Raw genomic sequence first — 18,881 nt, 5'->3', positions numbered from 1 at the left:
TGGTCTGTTCCTGTCATCTAACTCAGTCCCTGTTCAGTTGCCCATGGTTTGTTGCCCAACATTGCTTTGGTTTGTCCCATTTTTTGCTATCGATATCTTCTGGCAGACTGCCAATTTTTTTCCATACAAAAAATATTGCATTAGGACATACATTTCAAACAATCCAAACACAAGGGGATAATATAAAATTATAAAAATCACTATCAAAGTTAAGGGATATAGGATAAAGTGTGCACATCTTTCCAAAATGGAAGTTGACCAAATGGTAAATTCGGTTCCTGTTCAGTTGCCCGTGGTTTGTTGCCCAACATTACCCAACAGATGTTCAGTTGCCCGTGGTTTGTTGCCCAACATTGCCCAACAGATGTTGAATGTGAAAGCCTATACCAGCATAGGTTACATAATGTTGGAAAAGGAATATGTATATTTCAACACTGATTTCTCAGTAGTTATGTTAAGATGCGGCCTTCTTATTGCTTTATCTTTGTTCAATTGGGAAGATGTGTTCTTGTTCCACAATATTTGGAAATGATCGCTTCTATTCTCTCTGAATTTCATCACAGAGAGATTCATTATATAATACTAATGATACGTTTGAAAGATAGACATATTGTTCCTCCCAAACCCTAACCGTAGCCATCACTTACAGATTTTAGAAGCTCCCTGAAAGGGAATTAATAGAGGTTAAGCTGTAAAAAATAACCAGTCTGAGAATAATTAGCCTCAGGCTGGGAAAACCTTAATTTCTTAGGTCTTCAGACTTTCCAGTAATAGTAATTCTTCCTTAAACCAATCTGACACATCCATAGATAAAGTTTTCACAATCAAAGGTACAGCTAAGTTTATCTACACATATCTTGCCTCACATATTTTGTTAGCTTTGCAGTTAGTAAACTGCAACATATATTTTTATATTCCACAAACTCTTGGACACTGCAACTGTCATAAAGTTGAGTCAGTTGTCAAGCATCTGAATGTAAATCACATGACCAAGAGGAGGCTACAACATCATAAGTATGAAAATTGTCACAAGTCACTGTTTTTCAGTGCTGTTGTAACTTCAAATGGCTACTAAATACTGTTGTAAGTATAGGATTACCTGAAAATACTTTCAATGCATAATTTAGTAGTTAACAGGTGGGGCAGGGCATGTTGCAAGTATCTAGTCATTAATCTCCAGGTCTATGCAATAGCCAAGGATGTAGCTGAAATTACTGTTGTTCCATCAAATCCTATTTCATTTGATTTCATTCGATTGCAGAAATAGCCAGATAAGTTTTGTCCAGCCTTTTCAGAAGCATTCTAGTTCATTGTTTGTGAACATTATTTGACCATTTTAGACATTCTTATATACTGAACTTATCAAGATCATAGAACAGAAACTTTTTAATGATTCTTATGAATCACCGGTTAAAAGGCTGCTGCAAACTAATTAACTTTGATAAGCATGAACTTTGCCAAAACTGTGTGAGACTGCCAAGAATAACAGATAAGAAATATTCCACAACACAAGAGTCTTCAAATACCAACTTAAGATATTGTAATGTCCACAAGTCTGAGTTTCAAAACGTCTTTGCTTCCTACAAAGAATGTTCGCTTCACAGCTGGCTTTTATCTTCTTAAAGGAGGGGCCATTACCTTGCAGCCTTACTCCTGAATTGCCCATGCTATTGCAACTGCTTTTTCCTGAGAGCAACCCTGTGTGCACATGCACTTGGCACAGGCTCCTCAGGAACCTCTTCATTGCTGCTGCCAGCCCCCACAATCTTCGAAGGCTGCAGTCCACTCCCTATGGTCCTGGTCCCTCATCTGAGTCTTCACTCAACTCAGCCGTCCACACCTGCTGCCGGCTAACCACAACAACTATGCTTAAGTCCAATCTTAGCTGATGTAGTTGAAGGTTGTCTAAGCCTAGAATCTCAAGTCTGGTGGTGTAGGGTATTCTGTTGCAAACAGAGAAGTGTAGTACTCTTGTAAAATACTTCTGGACTCGCTCAATTGTATTAATGTCTGATATGCAGTGCATATTCCAGACAGTGGAGCTGTATTCAAATATTGGCCTAGCAAAGGTTGTGTATGCCCTAATTTGCAAATTAGTACTACCAGTGGAGAAGCTGCGTAAGATCAGATTTAGAACTCATAAAGATTTTTTTTGCGATGTTGTTGCAGTGAGCTCTGGTGCTTTGGTCAGATATGAGAACTCCAAGGTCTTTGACAGAGTGAGGGTCAACGAGGTCATATCCACCTAGCTTGTATGTGGTGTATTGATTTTTTTTACCAATGTGTAGGACGGAGCATTTGTTGGTCGAGATTTGGAGTTGCCATCTATTTGACCATTCAGACACATAATCAAGGTCACTTTCAAGTATGGTAGCATTGTCAGTGATGTTGAATAGTTTTACATCATCAGCAAAGAGGATGCAGTCACTTATAAGATGATTACAAAGGTCATTTATATAGAGTGTAAAGAGTGTGGGTCCTAGAACGCTTCCTTGGGGACACCACTGTTAACTGGTGCAGAGTTTGATAAGGCATTTCCTATTTTTACTAATTGTTGTCTGCTTGACAGGAAGGCAGTAATCCACTTATGAAGGGATCTGGAAATGCCGTAAGATTTCAATTTTAATAGTAGTTTGTCATGTACCACTGAGTCAGAGGCTTTGCAGAAGTCTATGTTAATTACATCTATTGCTTTGCCCTGGTCAAGTAATGTAGTCCATATGTTTTTGCAGTGTAGAAGTTGTAAAATGCAGGATAATTTTTTTCTGAAACCAATTTGTTTGTTGAATAATAGTTTGATTGTTTGATACTCAGTGGACGGTAATGCATTGATTAATAATTGTTTCCATAACTTCGTACATGAGATTGGTCTGTAGTTTTCAATCAGGCAGGGGTCACCTTTTTTGAAGATAGGGATGACCGTTGCTAAAGACCATAAGTTTGGTAATGAGCTGGTTCTGAATGATATCTCATATATTATGCTTAGGGATTCTGCTATGGCAGTGGAGAGATTTTTTTTAAAGAAGTATGCACATAAGCCATCAGGGCCAATAGATAAGGATGATTTTAGGTGACGTAGTGCATTTTCTACATTATCTTCAGTAAAGTCAATATCATTGCAGATACTTGTGGTATGATTAGGAAAAGTGGGCATGAGCCATTATTATTTACAAAGACTGAACTGAAGAATGTGTTGAGGTTTGCCTTAATGGCTTCATTGCTATAGTATTTCCCATTTGGTCCTTTTAGGGGTGGGATGGTTTTTGAGTCTTTAAGTTTGGTGTTTACAAAGTTATAGAAGGCCCGGGTGGATTTTGTGCGTAGAAGGTTTTCCTCTTGGTTGCAGTGGTAATTGGTGCATTCTGCCTTTATCTGTTGGTTTTTGAAGTTAGTTACGTATTTAGTTTTGTTTTTATAGCATAAGGATTTTTTAAGATTTTGTTTTGTTTTGTGGACTATTAAAGGAACATATAGTATAATGATTCTTTCGAGTTCAAGCAAGAAAGTGTTATAATGTTCTTCTGTAGTATTACATCCAGAGAACAGAATGTGCAAATCAACAGATGATAATCAATGGCTATGAGTTCATAATTGACTTTTTTAAAATTGTATTTTGGGGCTCCATCACTATGATCCTCTTTGAGATGGTATAAATTTAGAGAAAAATTAATCAGTCACTGTTTGAAAATGGTTCCTGTATTTGTAGGGCATAAATTGAGTTTGAGCTGTTGCAGATGATGAGGTCGAGGCAGTTGTTTAGTGTTGTTATATACTAATTGATGCAGTCCCAGTGTGGTAATGGCATTGTACAGGGTTGCAGGAATGGGTTCAGATATACATTCATTTAGTGTCCAATTTGATGTCACCAAGAGAAATAAGAGGGGGTGAGCAAGAGGCAGCCCACATCAGTAGTGAAGTTAGCTTGTTTGCATGAATTATATCATAGTCAGGGGCTCGATAGCATAGTAAGAAGCAGATTGAGGTGTTTAACGAGAGTTCTCAGATGATAATCTCAGGAAGAGCGAGCTCTTGTATAATTTAAATCTTTTTTAGATTTAGAGACTTTTTATAGAATATAGCAACTCCACCTCGTCTACGGATTTCGTGATCAGACCGATAACGTGATATTGTCTGACTGTGGTAGTGGAGTCAGGGAAAGATGCATTCAACCACGTCTCACAGACAAATATAATGTCGAATGTGGCTGTGTTTAGTAAGATGAGGAATTCATGCATTTTATTTGTGAGGCTTCTTGCATTGAGTAGTTTGCATTTAAGATATGAAGTAGTGGGTCTGGAGAAGTAAGGGGCATGCATCCCTAACGTTGGATGTTTGGGTGATGGTTATTGGGATGTAGGTTGTGGCTCTTGCTTTTGATACAATCTGCACGGTAGTCAATGTATAGATTAGTATTATCTAAAATTTGATGAAGTAAGTCATTATTTATATAATTTCTATGGTATGAGCTCAATAAGGTTTACTTGACAATTGAGGGATCAAAGAGGAAATCTACTTCCTGCAATTTAGAAACGATATTTCTGTTAAAGCAGCTTAAAATTGTTTTTGCTTTCTGTTGTCTCAGTCTCTTGAACTACAATTCAATCCCCCCCCGCATTTAAAGTATTATTACTGGTCTAGGTATTTTATAATCCTATTCTGATGCATCTGAATTATCCTTGATTGCATGCAGTTGTATTAATATATGCTAAAATTTCATTTTCTGCTATTTCTGTACCCTATTAAATTTTTGTGAATTTGGTTTGTGTTTTTTAGATATCAATTATCCTACCCAGTCTTGAGATATCTGTAAGTTTGTTAAAACATCCTTCATATAAGTTATTTATTAAATCGTTGAAGAGTACAGGATTCACAACTGAATATGATGTGATGATGTGATAATTTGATGAATGATGATAATTCTTTGAGGATAATTTTCAAGTCAGCAGTGCACTCAATTAATCATCACGTAACCTATACATTAATATCCTGCTGCGCAGAATAAAATACTCTGTCAACTGCTTTGTAAAGAAAGAAAGCAAGATATACTAATTTCACAAAATTCCTACAGTCTACTAAGGAAGTTATCTAAAAATATTAGATAAGGCAAGTAATTGTTTTCAAAGTGTTTAATGATAAATCTTTTTATGATAACAATATTCACTCTTACATTTTTCAAACCATCGACATCAGAGTAACTGATCTATATTTATTTATTTATTTTATTTATTTTGTCAATCACTTACAAGATAATAGATATAAGTATAAACCTAATTATAAATACATGAAATGGATAGTATAAGAAAAATTAAAAAAACCCGATAGGACAGGGACAGTAGGCACTTGGTGCGTTTATGCACGCCCCCTACAGACCTCTTAGGAAAGGGGTGAGGTCAATAGTAGACAGTCTAAGGTTAAAGTTTTTGGGGTTTGGGGAAGAAACCACAGAGTCGAGTAGAGTATTCCAAACATTGACCACTCTGTTGCTGAAGTTGTATTTCCTGCAATCAAGTTTGGTGAGGTTTACCTTGAGTTTGTTTCTATTGTGTGCTCTTGTGTTGTTATGGTTGAAGCTGAAGTATTCATTGACCGGTAGGACATTGCAATGTATGATTTTATATACTATATTTAGATCAGACCGGAGGTGGCATAGTTCTAGGTTTTCTAGGTCTAGAATTTCAAGTCTGGTGGCATAAGGTATTCTGAAATGAGTAAAGGAGTGGAGAACTCTTCTTGTGAAATATTTCTGAACTTTCTCAATCTGGTGTTGGAAACTTAAACATATTGAAGAAATAAACGTTTTCACCCCATCTCAAACTTGCTCCAACATTTTGTTTTAAAAAAGTGCCTGATGGAACACATTCACTTTAAATACACATATATTAGCTACATATGCACATGTATTATCCACAGAGGTTGTTGATGTTATATTACTATTTATCTTTGTTATGTGCTTCAAAACGTTGCCTAAGAGCATGCAATATGCTTCCTGGGATTTTCTGGTGTTTGTCCCGTAAATCTTCTATTGCCCTTTGAGCCTGTTGGAACAATGGAATGGCATGTGGTGAGATGGAATGGGGGCGGGGGAGCGGGAAGACGGAAAAATGGTTTAATTTATATTTATGGTTCAGGAACTATTGAGATAATATTCCAGAACTAAATATACAGTATATGGACTCTTTAATAGAGCATACTACATTTTTAAACATATATACATATACATATATATATGTATGGCATTGAGCCATACATATATACATATATGTATACATATATATACATAAGAAAACAAATATGTATATGTATTACAAATATGTATTAGAGTCTTTAACATACATTTGAAAACCAATGTTATCTTTGATTTTCTCTTATGGCAAATAGTTTTCTCTCTCTCTCAAGCTATACCATTCATAATCAGATAAATCACATTTGCTATAAATCTGTAAATATATGGTGTACAAGAGAGATGGTATTCAGTTGGTTCTGACCAGTTCTGGAAAAACAGTAGCAGAAATTTTAAGTAGTTCAGAGAACCAGCAAATGCCACCTCTGACTAGAGATTTTACAGCATCCTTCCCCTGCCACGCCCACTAAGCCACACCCACAGAACGGTGGTAAAAAAGTTTGAATCCCACCACTGGTGTACAGCCATCCTTTTGTATACTGTTACCAACAATAAATTCATATGGGTCAGAATAAAACCATGATAAATGGAGTTGAACATTTCCAGCAATGTCTAGTTAAAAAAATCCCTGCTTTGCACTGTGAAAACACAAACCTTCATCCCTTTCACTTTCTTAGAAATGCCCCTGCAGAACAGTTGGAATTATGTAGTACGGCTGGAGATGTTGTTCAAGCCTCTTCTACATACTCTTATCCTGACCTAGGCTAGACTGTCTGCTGCACACAGTAGTATAAATCAGAAGCAGAAAGCATGCTAATGCCTCTTATTTAATTTGCTCCTAATTGTAGTTTGTTGAATAAACCATAATTGGATGAATTGACCTTTTACTTGAAAATATAAACTTATTGGGTAAGAAGAGATTGAGCCTTTGGCCACTCCATGATGAAGCTTTAGGATGATATATATACTTGATGGATATTTTTATTTATGTATGCTGTTAATTTATTTCTTTATTTATTGAATTTATATTGTCACCTATTCACCCATGGCGACTCAAGGTGGCTTACAGAAGATAAAACCACATTTAAAACAATAAAAACTAACAAAAGACTCAAACAATACAGTACAATATAACAAAATCAACCCCCACATCCCACCCACCCCACCCAGGTGATTACACAAACCATTTAATGGGCTCTATCCTGCTCTGGGTTCTCCAACGTAATCATATTGTATACTTTGAATAAGCTCTGTTTTAACAGTAAGGGATGGATGAATTATAATCTTACATTAACATATATGTACCACACACTCAACAATATTTCTGCACATCTAATTAATGTATTTTAATAACTGTTATTATAGTTATTATAGAGCTTAAGTAAAGATAAAAATTCCCCTCGCACATATGTGCTAGTCGTTTCCGGCTCTAGGGGGTGGTGCTCATCTCCGTTACAAAGTCAGTGCTGTCCAAAGATGTCTTCGTGGTCATGTGGCTGGCATGACTAAACACGAAAGGTGCACAGAATGCTGTTACCTTCCCACCAAAGTGATCCCTATTTTTCTACTTGCATTTTTTACATGGTTTCAAACTGCTAGGTTGGCAGAAGCTGGGACAAGTAACAGGAGCTTACTCCATTACACAGTGCTAGGGATTTGAACTGCTGAACTGCTGACCTTTCTGATTGACAAGCTCAGCATCTGAGCACTGAGCCACTGTGTCCCTTTTATAGAGCTTATAATTTCATAAAGAATGAAGTTTTATTTTGAATGGATATTTTCCACTTACAATAGAAATACACTTACCTTTTCAGCTAATTTTTCAGGAGTTATATCCGGATCATATGGAATTGGTTTTCCAATATGGGTTATAAGTTTAACTGGAAACATTCCACATACCGGAAAGATTAACCATCGGTTTCGCTCATATAACCATCTCATTGGTCCTGCGTACAAGTTTTAGAAAATCTCAGATACGCATATTAGCATATTGCCAAGAATTTCATATTTGACTTTGTTAGAAGCCTATATTTAAATGCAATAATTAATACCAGCACTGGAATCAACTAATGGAAAGATTTTCCAGTGTACAGATACAAGAAAATAAGCCATCCTGTTTGGAGCCTTACAGTTTGCAAAACACAATTTAGACTAAAAAGTTGTGAAAAAAATTAGAGTTAGGAGAAGCAAGCTAATCTTGACACATAAAGAGACCCACAAATACAAGTAACCTGACAAACAGCAGGCTGATAGCTGAGTAGACAAATAAACAGACAAGACAGGCAATATTTCCAGGAAAAATACCAATTCATTTACAGAATATGGATAACTTTGCTGAATTTCCATAATTTCTGATCATAATTTGTAATTCCATGACATTATGTCAGTTATGGGAATTGTATTAAATAACTTTTTTCCACCAAAGCTCTGAGTTCTGGAGTATGCATGTATGCATCAGTGGTGGGATTCAATATTTTTTACTACTGGTTCTGTAGATGTGGCTTGGTGGGCGTGCCAGGAGAAGGATACTGTAAAATCTCCAGAGGTGAAATCTCCAGGTTTGTCGGTTCTCTGAACTAATCAAAATTTCCGCTACCGGTTCTCCAGAACTGGTCAGAACCTGCTGAATACCACCTCTGGTATGCATGTATATGTACAGTATATGTGTATGTATATCTGTACATTTGTATGTCCATATCTGTATATCTATAGAGATAGATAGATATAAATATAGGTAGATATCCGAAGAGAGAGGATATATCGTCTTTTCTCATTCTAGAAGAAAACTCATATGTACCACCTCTTAAACAGTTTTCCTAACAATAAAATGAAAATAATCCCAAATTAATCTACCTCAATTATATTTCTATTTTACTTAGAACCCAGATTTAGCTATTGTTACTTGAATCATTCAAATTAAACATGGTAAGCGAAGATGCCCATGTACAAATTTATAGCATTAAATAAATAACATTCTCAAAAATACATGAAGTTTTACTTACTTGTATCTGCATATGTCATATATCCTTCTCTAATATTTTGTGTAAACAAAGGAATGATTGGCTAGAAGAAATAAAACAAAGAAATAATGAAATTCTTTTAGTTACAGTACATGAAAGGAATGAAATGTATTGGTTGGACATAAAATACACCAATTGATTGCTTGCCTTAGTTGTGGCTTCCGCCATGAAGAATGAGTATGTGCACGTGCTCTCATTTTTATATATTGTCATAAATCAAGGTATAATGCATATTTTATCTAGAAACGTATACCTTGTATTTTGGATTTTTTTAAAAAATTCCCCACAGTCACATTCAAGATCCATGGATAGTTAGATGCACCAGACAGAGCAGGGATTGGCAGGTAGATGGTGATTTCTGGCAAGTGAAATTTCTCCAGAAAAAGGAAAGATCATGAGATTACTCACTTGCACTCCAAACAGTTGCTTCTTGTAAACAGACTGTAGGAACTGAGATTTTTGTGGTTGGCTAAAGTGTTTGAGAGATACAGCTAAATAGAGATTTTTTGAGTGGCAAAATAAAAATTCAATTGGTAAATTATTATGTTGTTGGGATTACAAAGGATTAAGAGGAGCAAAACCTTTTTAAGACTTACATTTTTGGGGGCAAAAGTTTAATAAGCAGTCCATATAAGAAAGTTTAAAATGGATAAAGGGGACAGGTATGGTATTTTGTAAGACTTTTTGGGAGGGGGAATGCTTGTGAACAAATTGGAATTAAATTAGATTAATGACTTAGACCTTTGGGAGAAGGTGATGATTCAGAGGCAGAAATTTTCCAATGAGGTGGATATTAACTAAAATTTCCATTTTTTTCTGCATTGCAGGTGCATTAGGGTTGAAAAGGTAGCTAGACGTAAGATCTGGACAACCAAAACTCTGTCGAGATCTCTGTCGAATCGAGATCTGGAGTTTGCCCATATGTACACCATAAAACTACTTTGGGGGCAGAAATTGTCATTTTTGTAGCTACTTGCAATCAACTGGGAAGGTTCCGTAGTGACTTGAACTGTAATGTAGCCTTTAAGGGTCTTCGAGGTTTGATAAAACCTCTTCTTTTTAATCATTTTGGAGTTTTACTGTTTATTGTTTCCAGGGATGGATTCAAATTTCTTAACAACCGGTTTTGTGGGCATGGCCTAATCTGTGGTTGTGGCTTGGTTATCATGTGACTGAATGGGTGTGGCTTGCTTGGTGGGCATGGCTTGGTGGTCATGTGACTGGCTGGGCATGGCTTGTATGTAAATATTATAAATATTTATGTAAATATTGATTTTTTTTATAAAAAAGAGCAACTTTTACCTAAAATCAGGCAAAGCAAGCAGATTGAGTTGCTCACAGAATCACAGATTCACTTAGAGATCTATGATTCTGCAATCTTCTACCTGAGTCTGCACTGAAAAATAGAAGCTTCAGTCCTAAGGAATGTTCAGCTCCGCTTTTAGATTAGCTAGAAAGCAAGAAATCCAACTATTTCTTGCTTTCTAGCTAAACTAAATCTCCCGGCACAGAAGAACAGCTGATGGTTGGGGGGGGATGGAGACAAATAGCAACTTACCAAATGCAGGGAAATTTGATGGCACATGCCAGGTAAGGAGTAAGTGGGTGGGGAGTGGAGGGGTGTGGTCAGCAAGCTGTGCGATTTGCCAGTTCTCCGAACTGGGCAGAATCATAACAATTCTATAGAACCGGACTGACCAGGTAGAATCCCATCCCGATTGAAAATCCTTCAGCACTTTAAGTTTACAATTTGCTGAATGAGTTAATCTTTAATCAATTTAAAAAGAAAAAAAATATTTCTTTCCAGCTTTATGAGATCTTTATTTGTTTGCATTTTTTTCCAACATGCAGCGAAGTTGTGATTTTAGAGCCTTTTGGAAAGTTTTTAAAATGTAAATATAGTAAATATAAATGTAAATATAGTGGCTAGGATTTTGGTGCCATTGAAGTCGATGCTAGCACCAAAACCAAAACCCTAGCCACTTTAGAAAACCCCAGCTACAGAATTATCAGAGAAGCCATAGAGATTGAAAAAAGACCTGAAAGCATGAATAGAAGAGATGATTCCACCAGACTGTCAATTATCTGGAAGCCTGCACTCACAAACAAAAAAATCTCCACACCACAAGCCAAACAAACACCTGGGCACAAACAGATCCCCCCTGATACCTCCAGCTCAATCACACCCCAACCAGGCACTCAGATGAAACCTCGCTTCCTTCTTCTATATTCATAGAAGACAAAGTTTCAAAATTCAAAATATTCAAGCAGAAACAAAACCGAATTCAAAAGGATTAAATTAGCACAGTTGTCCAGTCCTTGGCAGACTTCCTGGAACCTGTCAGTCTAATCAGAATTGTCCATAACTCACAAGGCCACTTCAAATGTATTCTTCCGACTCATCAAACACTTTGCTTCCAAGCAAAGCTTGAGAGTCAGCACGCCTCTTTAAATCACCTGGATAGGCATGTCAGTCTCTCCAATCAATGTTTGTCCTGACGCCTCCCTTCAGATTGACGTTTCCTGGTTCTTCTAGTTCTGGCGTCAATCCACGATCTGTCAGTTTCCTCGCTGGAAACTTCTGTCTCATTTTGTTGATCATTTGCTGGCCTGAACGAAGTCGAAGGTTCTGGGGAGGATTGTCTCTGCAACAATCTCTCATCCTCCTGCTCACGTCTGTGTCCTCTGATAATTCAGACTCCACATTCACAGCAGGCTCCAAGCTTCCATTGTCAGAGTCATCAGAGTCAAAACTCCCAGCAGGATCGATCCTTTCAGTCACAATATATATATATATATATATATATATATATATATATATATATATATATATATATATATGTATATTCTTTATTTATTTATATTTATATTTATATTTATATTTATATATTTATTTCTGAGGTTCTTGCGGGTATTTGTAATCTTTGGTTATTGGGTTTTCTCCAAGTTGGAAGTATCTAGGCAATGTTTTGATGAAGTCTCATTCATCATCTTCAGGCTTGTGTCTTCGGCTCTGTGCTTCTCAGAGTAACTGTTCTCTGTACTCTGAGAAGCACAGAGCCGAAGACAGAAGCCTGAAGATGATGAATGAGACTTCATTGAAACGTTGCCTAGATACTTCCAATTTTACGCGGGAGAAAACTCGAATAACCAAAGATCCATATATATATATATATATGTGTGTGTGTGTGTGTGTATGTGTGTATGTATATATATATATATATATATATATATTTTTCTTAAGTTTTCGCGGGTACTTACTTGTATGGCATTCAGCTTTGTTCAGGTATTTTCCCACGTCATTGTAGTTGTGCTTTTAAAGTTGTAGCAACGTTTCGGCAGAATCTCATCTGCCATCATCAGATGAACACTATACAAAGCCTGATGATGGCAGATGAGATTCTGCCGAAACGTTGCTACAACTTTAAAAGCACAACTACAATGACGTGGGAAAATACCCGAACAAAGCTGAATGCCATACATACATACATACGTACATACATACATATCTTGAATAAAGTTTATTTTAAAATTAAAAAGAAAAAAGAAATGAAGACAAATGGCTTACCACTTTGGCATCTATGGCTATATGTGCAAAACCTTTACGTTTTCTCCATATTATTTTATACATGTTATTTCCATAGTTTTGCTCTCGTAGTCCTCCTGGTGCAAGTCCAAGTAAGTGCCCTTGTTTCAGAATGTTTATACACCTTTCTCTTGTAGAATTATCACAGTGATGAAAAGAAATGAATTGTTTTAGTCCTGCAAAAGCAGACCTAAGAAATAATTCTGTTCTTGCATAAAAGAAAACAGAATACATGTATTTCCATTATGACATAACTCAAAACAAGACTTTGAAGAAGAAACATTGGACTTCACAAGTTAGTGAATCAATTTTATTAACCCTTCCCCACCAAAAACCCTAAACATAATAATTTTTTTACCTGGTAAAAATGAGAAAAAATTATCTATCACAGAATAGCAGTATTTCCCAGTGAGTCTATACAATCTTGTTACAAAACAGTGATAGTCAACTGGAAGGCCTCCATGATAATAGACAAGAATCGCTGGTCCTTTGGGTAGATTTTCTAATCCAGAAATCTCATAACCTGTTAATGAGAGAACATTGAAATGGCTTCAGTTTTTTCTCCACAAGAGTTTCCTATAGAAGATCACAGAAAAATGGCATTTTTTTTTATCAAACTAAAAAGTTCAAATCAAATGTGCTTTTTGGAACTATCACATTGATCATCAAAATAAAAGAAAATGAAAAAAAAAAGGAACCTTCTGAGAAATCAGTGTTTCTGCTTTTGTGATCCCGCACCTTCAGTCTAGTTTCCTATAAGTTACTTAGATTCATGTTACTTAGTGATATCAAACCTTTCCCACAAGTATCTATGTGTTCAGAGATTTTATCCATTCTAAAACCTCATTTTTAAAAAGACAGTTTTGATGTTCTGTTGAACTTTCCCAAATTCTTACAAACATATAGAATGTATGGGCCTCAGATACTGTAGCTTCTTCCAGCTTTAATCCAAAGGTATAGTTAATGGTAATGTTTAACTGACTAAGTACTATTTTGGGGGGGAAAGTTTAAATTAAAACAGCACATTTGAGTTTAATATTAAGGGTTAGGATATTAGGATATTAAGGCACAGGAAAAACTGTACATGGCAGATGCAAGGATTAGCAGAAATATTGCTGATCTAATCTGTTACTGTCAGACTTCTAGTTATTGGGCTTTGCCTATGAAATAAAATTCCAATTATTTTAATTGTCCAAAAGACAAGAACTACAGAATACTAAGTTGGATGTCTATTTTGTGCCAGGCCAAAACCAGGACAAATTATGTCTTAGCATAAAATGTAAAGCCAAGGTGCTTCAAAGCAACTGAAACCTTAGAACAAAAGATAGTACAGGTAGTCATCTTCTTGTGACTATAATAGGAGAAACCATATGACCGCTTCATTCAATGACTACTTTCCAAGTTACAGTCATTAAACAGAGCACTGGAGAGAAGGCCAGGTCTTTTTGGGGTTGCTACACCAGTGAGGAGAGGCCATGCCTTCCCCTATACATGGGAGACCCAGGGCCTGTTCCCTGCCCCACTAGGGAGAACATTCGCTAGTGTTTTTGCTAGAAGTGAGGTCATGTTCTTCCAATGTGCTAAATAATTTCTTCTTGGATTTTTTTTTACTTTTCCTAAGATGATGATATATTGTTTTTTATTTTTCTAATTCTGAATTTTTAGGAATATAATGATATGAAGATGTATACACCTAAATATTTCTGGTATTTTATGGTTAGGTAGCTCAGTGGCTAAGACACTGAGCTTGTCGATCAGAAAGATCAGAAGTTTGGTGGTTCGAATCTCTAGCACTGCATAATGGAGTGAGCTCCTGTTACTTATCCCAGCTTCTGCCAAGCTAGCAGTTCAAAAGCGTATAAAAATGCAAGAAAAATAGGACCACTTTGGTTGGAGAGTAACAGTGTTCCGTGTGCCTTTGGCATTTAGTCTGGCCAGCCACATGACCACAGAGATGTCTTTGGACAGCTCTGGCTCTTTGGCTTTGTAACAGAAATAAGCACCACCTCCCTAGAGCTGGAAACGACTAGCACGTATGTGAGAGGAGAACCTTTATCTTTTACCTTACGGTACACATAAGGTTTATCTTGTTATTATTATTATTTTAAAATTATGCATGTATGAGACTAAAGATGAAAGAGGCACATGCAGTGTGGACAAAAAGCCAGGAATCATGTCTTCTAGATTATAGAATCATAGAATCATAGTGCTAGAAGAGACCTCGAAGCTCTTCTACTCCAATCCCTCTTCTACTCCAATCCCTTTTCTACTCCAACCCCCTGGCCAAAGTATGAAACATTTCAGTCAAATGATTTACCTGTTTATTTTTGAAAACCACCAGGAAGTAGGTAAGAAGGAACTAAGTTTTTAAGGAAACAAATACAAAAATGTCACCAGAATCAGACAAAAGAAGTTGGGCTGAGCACATGGAAAACCTTTCCCAAATCCCAGCAATAGCTATCAGATTTGAAAATCAACAGGACAAAAATAGCTGCTAGTCTTGAAAATCAACAAGCCAAACACTTTGGGGAGTGAAAGGGGTCCTAAGGCCTATGCATTCTTGCATTAAGTTTGGATCTATAATTGGTGGCTGCCATCCCTCTGACTAATACCTGGCAGTGTAGCTGAGAAGGATGTGACAAATGTGGATAAGTATCTGCATGCATGTGAGAAAGTGAAAATGTACATTACAAAACCAGTAAAGTTTTCCTCTTACTTTAAATTCTTTAAATTCTCTGCAAATTCCAAAGAACCAGCTGTAACCCAGTGTTTGGTTAAAAATGATTTAAGTATGGCTATTGACCTGGGCTGTGAGTGTGTGAAGTGATTGACCATAAACAAACTTGATATTGTGTGTAATATCTGCAATTATTCTCTTAAATTGAGGTTAAGACAGCTCCTTCATTCAGTTCTGCAGCCTCAGAGATTAAGGGAGTTTCTGGACAAATTGCAGAAGCATTTTTAAAAAAGCAAATTATATATATGAATTGGCAGTACGCAGCCTCAGTTTTCCCTTTATTTTCTACTATATTCTGATGAGGTTCCAAGATACAAATGACTGCAGATAAGGATTGGCCCCAAGAATTGATGTCTATGAGTGAAAATAAATTCCTTATCTCTGCCTTAAAGAATTAATGAAGAACATCTTACTTACTGTGTAGTATCTTTCCATACAAATCTGATATCAGTGAGTAAATTTTCCTTGGCACATCCCATTGTTTGCTACTTGTATCTTCTGGCAAATTACCAATTTTTTTCCACACATAAAGTATTAGACTACTGGCATAGAACCAAGAAAATGCAAAAATAACTGGATAATATAACAGTATCACTATCACTAAAACTGTTATGGGATATACCATAAAGCCTGCACATTCTTCCAAAATGTAAGTTGACCAGATGGAATATTCTTTTCCAAGGGTATAGTATATATTTTCTGTAGTCATGTTTAAAGTCAGGCTACATGAATAAAGTCCAAAAATTCTTCCTTCCTGAAAAAAATACAAATATGCTTTAATATAATTACTATTTGCAATATTGAGCTTTCAGAGAACAGCAGAATATCAGAATGAATATGTTGTAACGACACTTTCAAGTAGTCTTATGGAAAAGATTGGGCTGAGAGATGGTAAAACAAATCAAAACTTAGTACAATCAATTGTACAACAATACTATTGATTCTTTTAATGAAATATTACTGGTGTAGTTAGGGGCTCTGGTTAAATTTGTTTTTTTAACCAACCAAGAAAGAAAAGGTTTGAATGGCCAGCCAAAGATGTCTATTCAGAAGGGAGACTTTGATTTTTGAAACAACTTGTGGTTTTTTTGTGCACACAAGACAAATCTGGAAATCCTTTGTTAAAAATCCGTCATGAAAACTTTTTCTTCTGGCTGATGTCCATTCTCTCGCTTAGCTTGTATCCCTCTCCTTTATTTTTACTACCGTGTTTATCCAACAATACGGCCTCCACCAATAGGACAGCCCAGCATGTTTTCCTCAATGGAGGAAATACCATCAAGTCAATCAACACCTGGGCAATACCAGTCATTAGATTTGCCTGTAAGCAAGAACTGGTGGGACCATAAAATAGAAAAAATCACAGAAAATGAAAAAGTTAAATTACTCTGGGACTTCAGAATCCAGACAGACAGGCACATGACACCCCGGACTTAACAGTTGTCGATAAAAGACTCGATAGGTAGGCAAAAATGCAAAACCCAGTCTAAACATCTGGCTGACGGTGCAAATAATAATAATAATAATAATAATAACAACAATTATTATTATTATTATTATTATTATTATTTCATTACAGTGCAGTTCTCTGACATGGTGTATTTCTGCCACTTCTGAGGCTGTGTCACAACTACCATCTGCCTGTAGCAAAAAACTGGTGGGATATAAGCCTGAAAAAGTGGTCAAAAATGAGCATGCAAAACTACTGTGGGACTTCCAGATAAAGACTGACAAAGTTTTGGAACACAATACTCTGTATATCACGATTGTGGAGAAGAAAAAAGTGTGGATAGTTGACATTACCATACCTGGTGACAGCAGAATCGATGAGAAACAACTTGAAAAAGTCACCAGATATCAGGACTTGAGAATTGAACTGCAGAGACTCTCACATAAACCAGGGCAGGTGGTTCCAGTGGTAATCGGCACACTGGGTACAGTGCCTAAAGACCTAGGCAAGCACTTAAAAATAATTGGTGCTGACAAGATCACCCTTGGTCAGCTGCAGAAGGCCATCTTACTGGGATCTGCTCGCATAATCCGCTGATACATCATGCAGTCCTAAACACTTGGGAAGTGTTTGACTAGTGATTTGTGATATGAAACCCAGCATGGTTATCTCATTTGCTGTGTATACTGTCATCATCATCATCATCATCATCATCATCATCATAACAATAATAACAACAACAATTTATTGATATCATTGTATCCGGAGACACCAGAGTCGAAGAAAGAGAACTAGAAAAAATCATGAAATATTGCAACCTGGCCATCGAAACTACCCGATTATGGATTAAACATGTGACAATGATACACATTGTCATCGGGGCACTTGGCACCATGTCCAAGAATTTTACACAGTACATCAAGAAATTACAGCTTCCTGCAATAATACCAACAGAATTGCAAAAAACTGCGCTATTCGGAACATCGTCTATTTTCAGAAAGTACTTGCTTGATACCTAGGATACTGCAGCAACCTGTATCAACCATCAGTGCCAGTTAATAATATTTGTGATACATTTTTAAATGTTCAATTGACTGTGTTAATGCTTAATGAATGAAAGTAAAGAATAATAAATAAACATTTCCTGTCTTTGTTTTCTGTAAGCTAACCTGCTCAAAGAACTTCTAGCAGAACAAGATAGATAGAAGCAATAGCATAACACTATTCCATGCACACTCTGATAGCTAGTATCACTATTAGCCTCTCTTCTTGGCTTTGTTCATAGATGGAACGATATAGCACTAATATTTCAGATTCTACAGATATTTGAGAAGCAACCTCAGAATGATCACAAAATCTTGGAACAATATTCAGCTTTCTACAAAATGACCCTTCTAAGACCCTTCATCTGATGCCCAAAATCGCTTAGAAAAGGTGATGACAATAGATAATTCAACTAACCCATCACCATCCAACTTTTCTGCAATGAAAATATCACACTGAGGACAGTATCATAACATTAGTAGAAAATTTGTAAATTTATAAAGAATCAGAATATTATTGATTCAAAATAGAAGGGACAAACCTCTCTCAGTATTCAAAAAAAGGAGATGAATTTCACACACATACACAATAATTACCTCTTTCAAACAGCTTGCTTGGAAAATCAATTTTACTCTGATGAAATATGGTTTTAAATGAACAAATGTTACATTCTCCTCCCCCAGAGGGTGGAGTGACAACAAACTCAATTTAATACCTAGAGTTAACCATTCTTTAGCCAGTGTCATCTAACATTCATCTTTAAGTGAAGAATAAGCAGTTTAAGAAATGAGAATTAAGTCTGCTTTAATTGTTCTCATGGTGCCTGTGTTTAATCAACCTTAGATGATTCCTGGTTTGGTATTCTGCTGAGGCTGACATTCCATTTGGTTCAGCAGGAACAGATTCATCCCTCTAGAAATGAA

The 18,881-nt window shown here is 36.3% G+C and overlaps 1 protein-coding gene across 2 annotated transcripts; it reads right to left on the bottom strand.

Moving 5' to 3' along the window:
• Window positions 1-5,123: 5,123 nt before the first annotated feature.
• LOC113453022 (DGAT1/2-independent enzyme synthesizing storage lipids-like) lies at window positions 5,124-18,642 on the bottom strand. Of its 2 annotated transcripts, none has more exons than XM_087931260.1 (7): window positions 18,555-18,642; window positions 15,882-16,218; window positions 13,086-13,250; window positions 12,710-12,903; window positions 9,124-9,184; window positions 7,928-8,067; window positions 5,124-6,035 (listed from the first exon to the last, which is right to left on the bottom strand). In XM_087931260.1, exons 2-7 carry the CDS (start codon window positions 16,171-16,173, stop codon window positions 5,931-5,933), a joined length of 957 nt encoding a protein of 318 aa, XP_087787386.1. In that variant the 5' UTR covers window positions 16,174-16,218; window positions 18,555-18,642; the 3' UTR covers window positions 5,124-5,930. The 2 variants fall into 2 exon arrangements, with proteins under 2 accessions (XP_087787386.1, XP_087787387.1); XM_087931261.1 differs by having other exon boundaries at window positions 18,500-18,582.
• Between the last annotated feature and the right edge of the window lie 239 nt (window positions 18,643-18,881).

Source organism: Pseudonaja textilis, chromosome 3, assembly GCF_049901715.1.
Source record: "Pseudonaja textilis isolate UNSWEBS1 chromosome 3, rPseTex1.2, whole genome shotgun sequence".
NCBI classification, from domain to species: domain Eukaryota; kingdom Metazoa; phylum Chordata; class Lepidosauria; order Squamata; family Elapidae; genus Pseudonaja; species Pseudonaja textilis.
Note: the sequence above shows the minus strand (reverse complement) of the source record. Positions and strands in the feature narration are given on the sequence as shown.

What these genes read in the sequence shown, in the direction of transcription:
- LOC113453022 (XM_087931260.1), bottom strand. Translation starts at nt 16,173, where the DNA reads ATGACTACAGAAAATATATACTATACCCTTGGAAAAGAATATTCCATC. An exon ending in GTATGGAAAGATACTACACA is followed by an intron (nt 13,251 to 15,881) that starts GTAAGTAAGATG and finishes TCTCATTAACAG; the next exon opens with GTTATGAGATTTCTGGATTA. An exon ending in TAGCCATAGATGCCAAAGTG is followed by an intron (nt 9,185 to 12,709) that starts GTAAGCCATTTG and finishes TATTTCTTCTAG; the next exon opens with CCAATCATTCCTTTGTTTAC.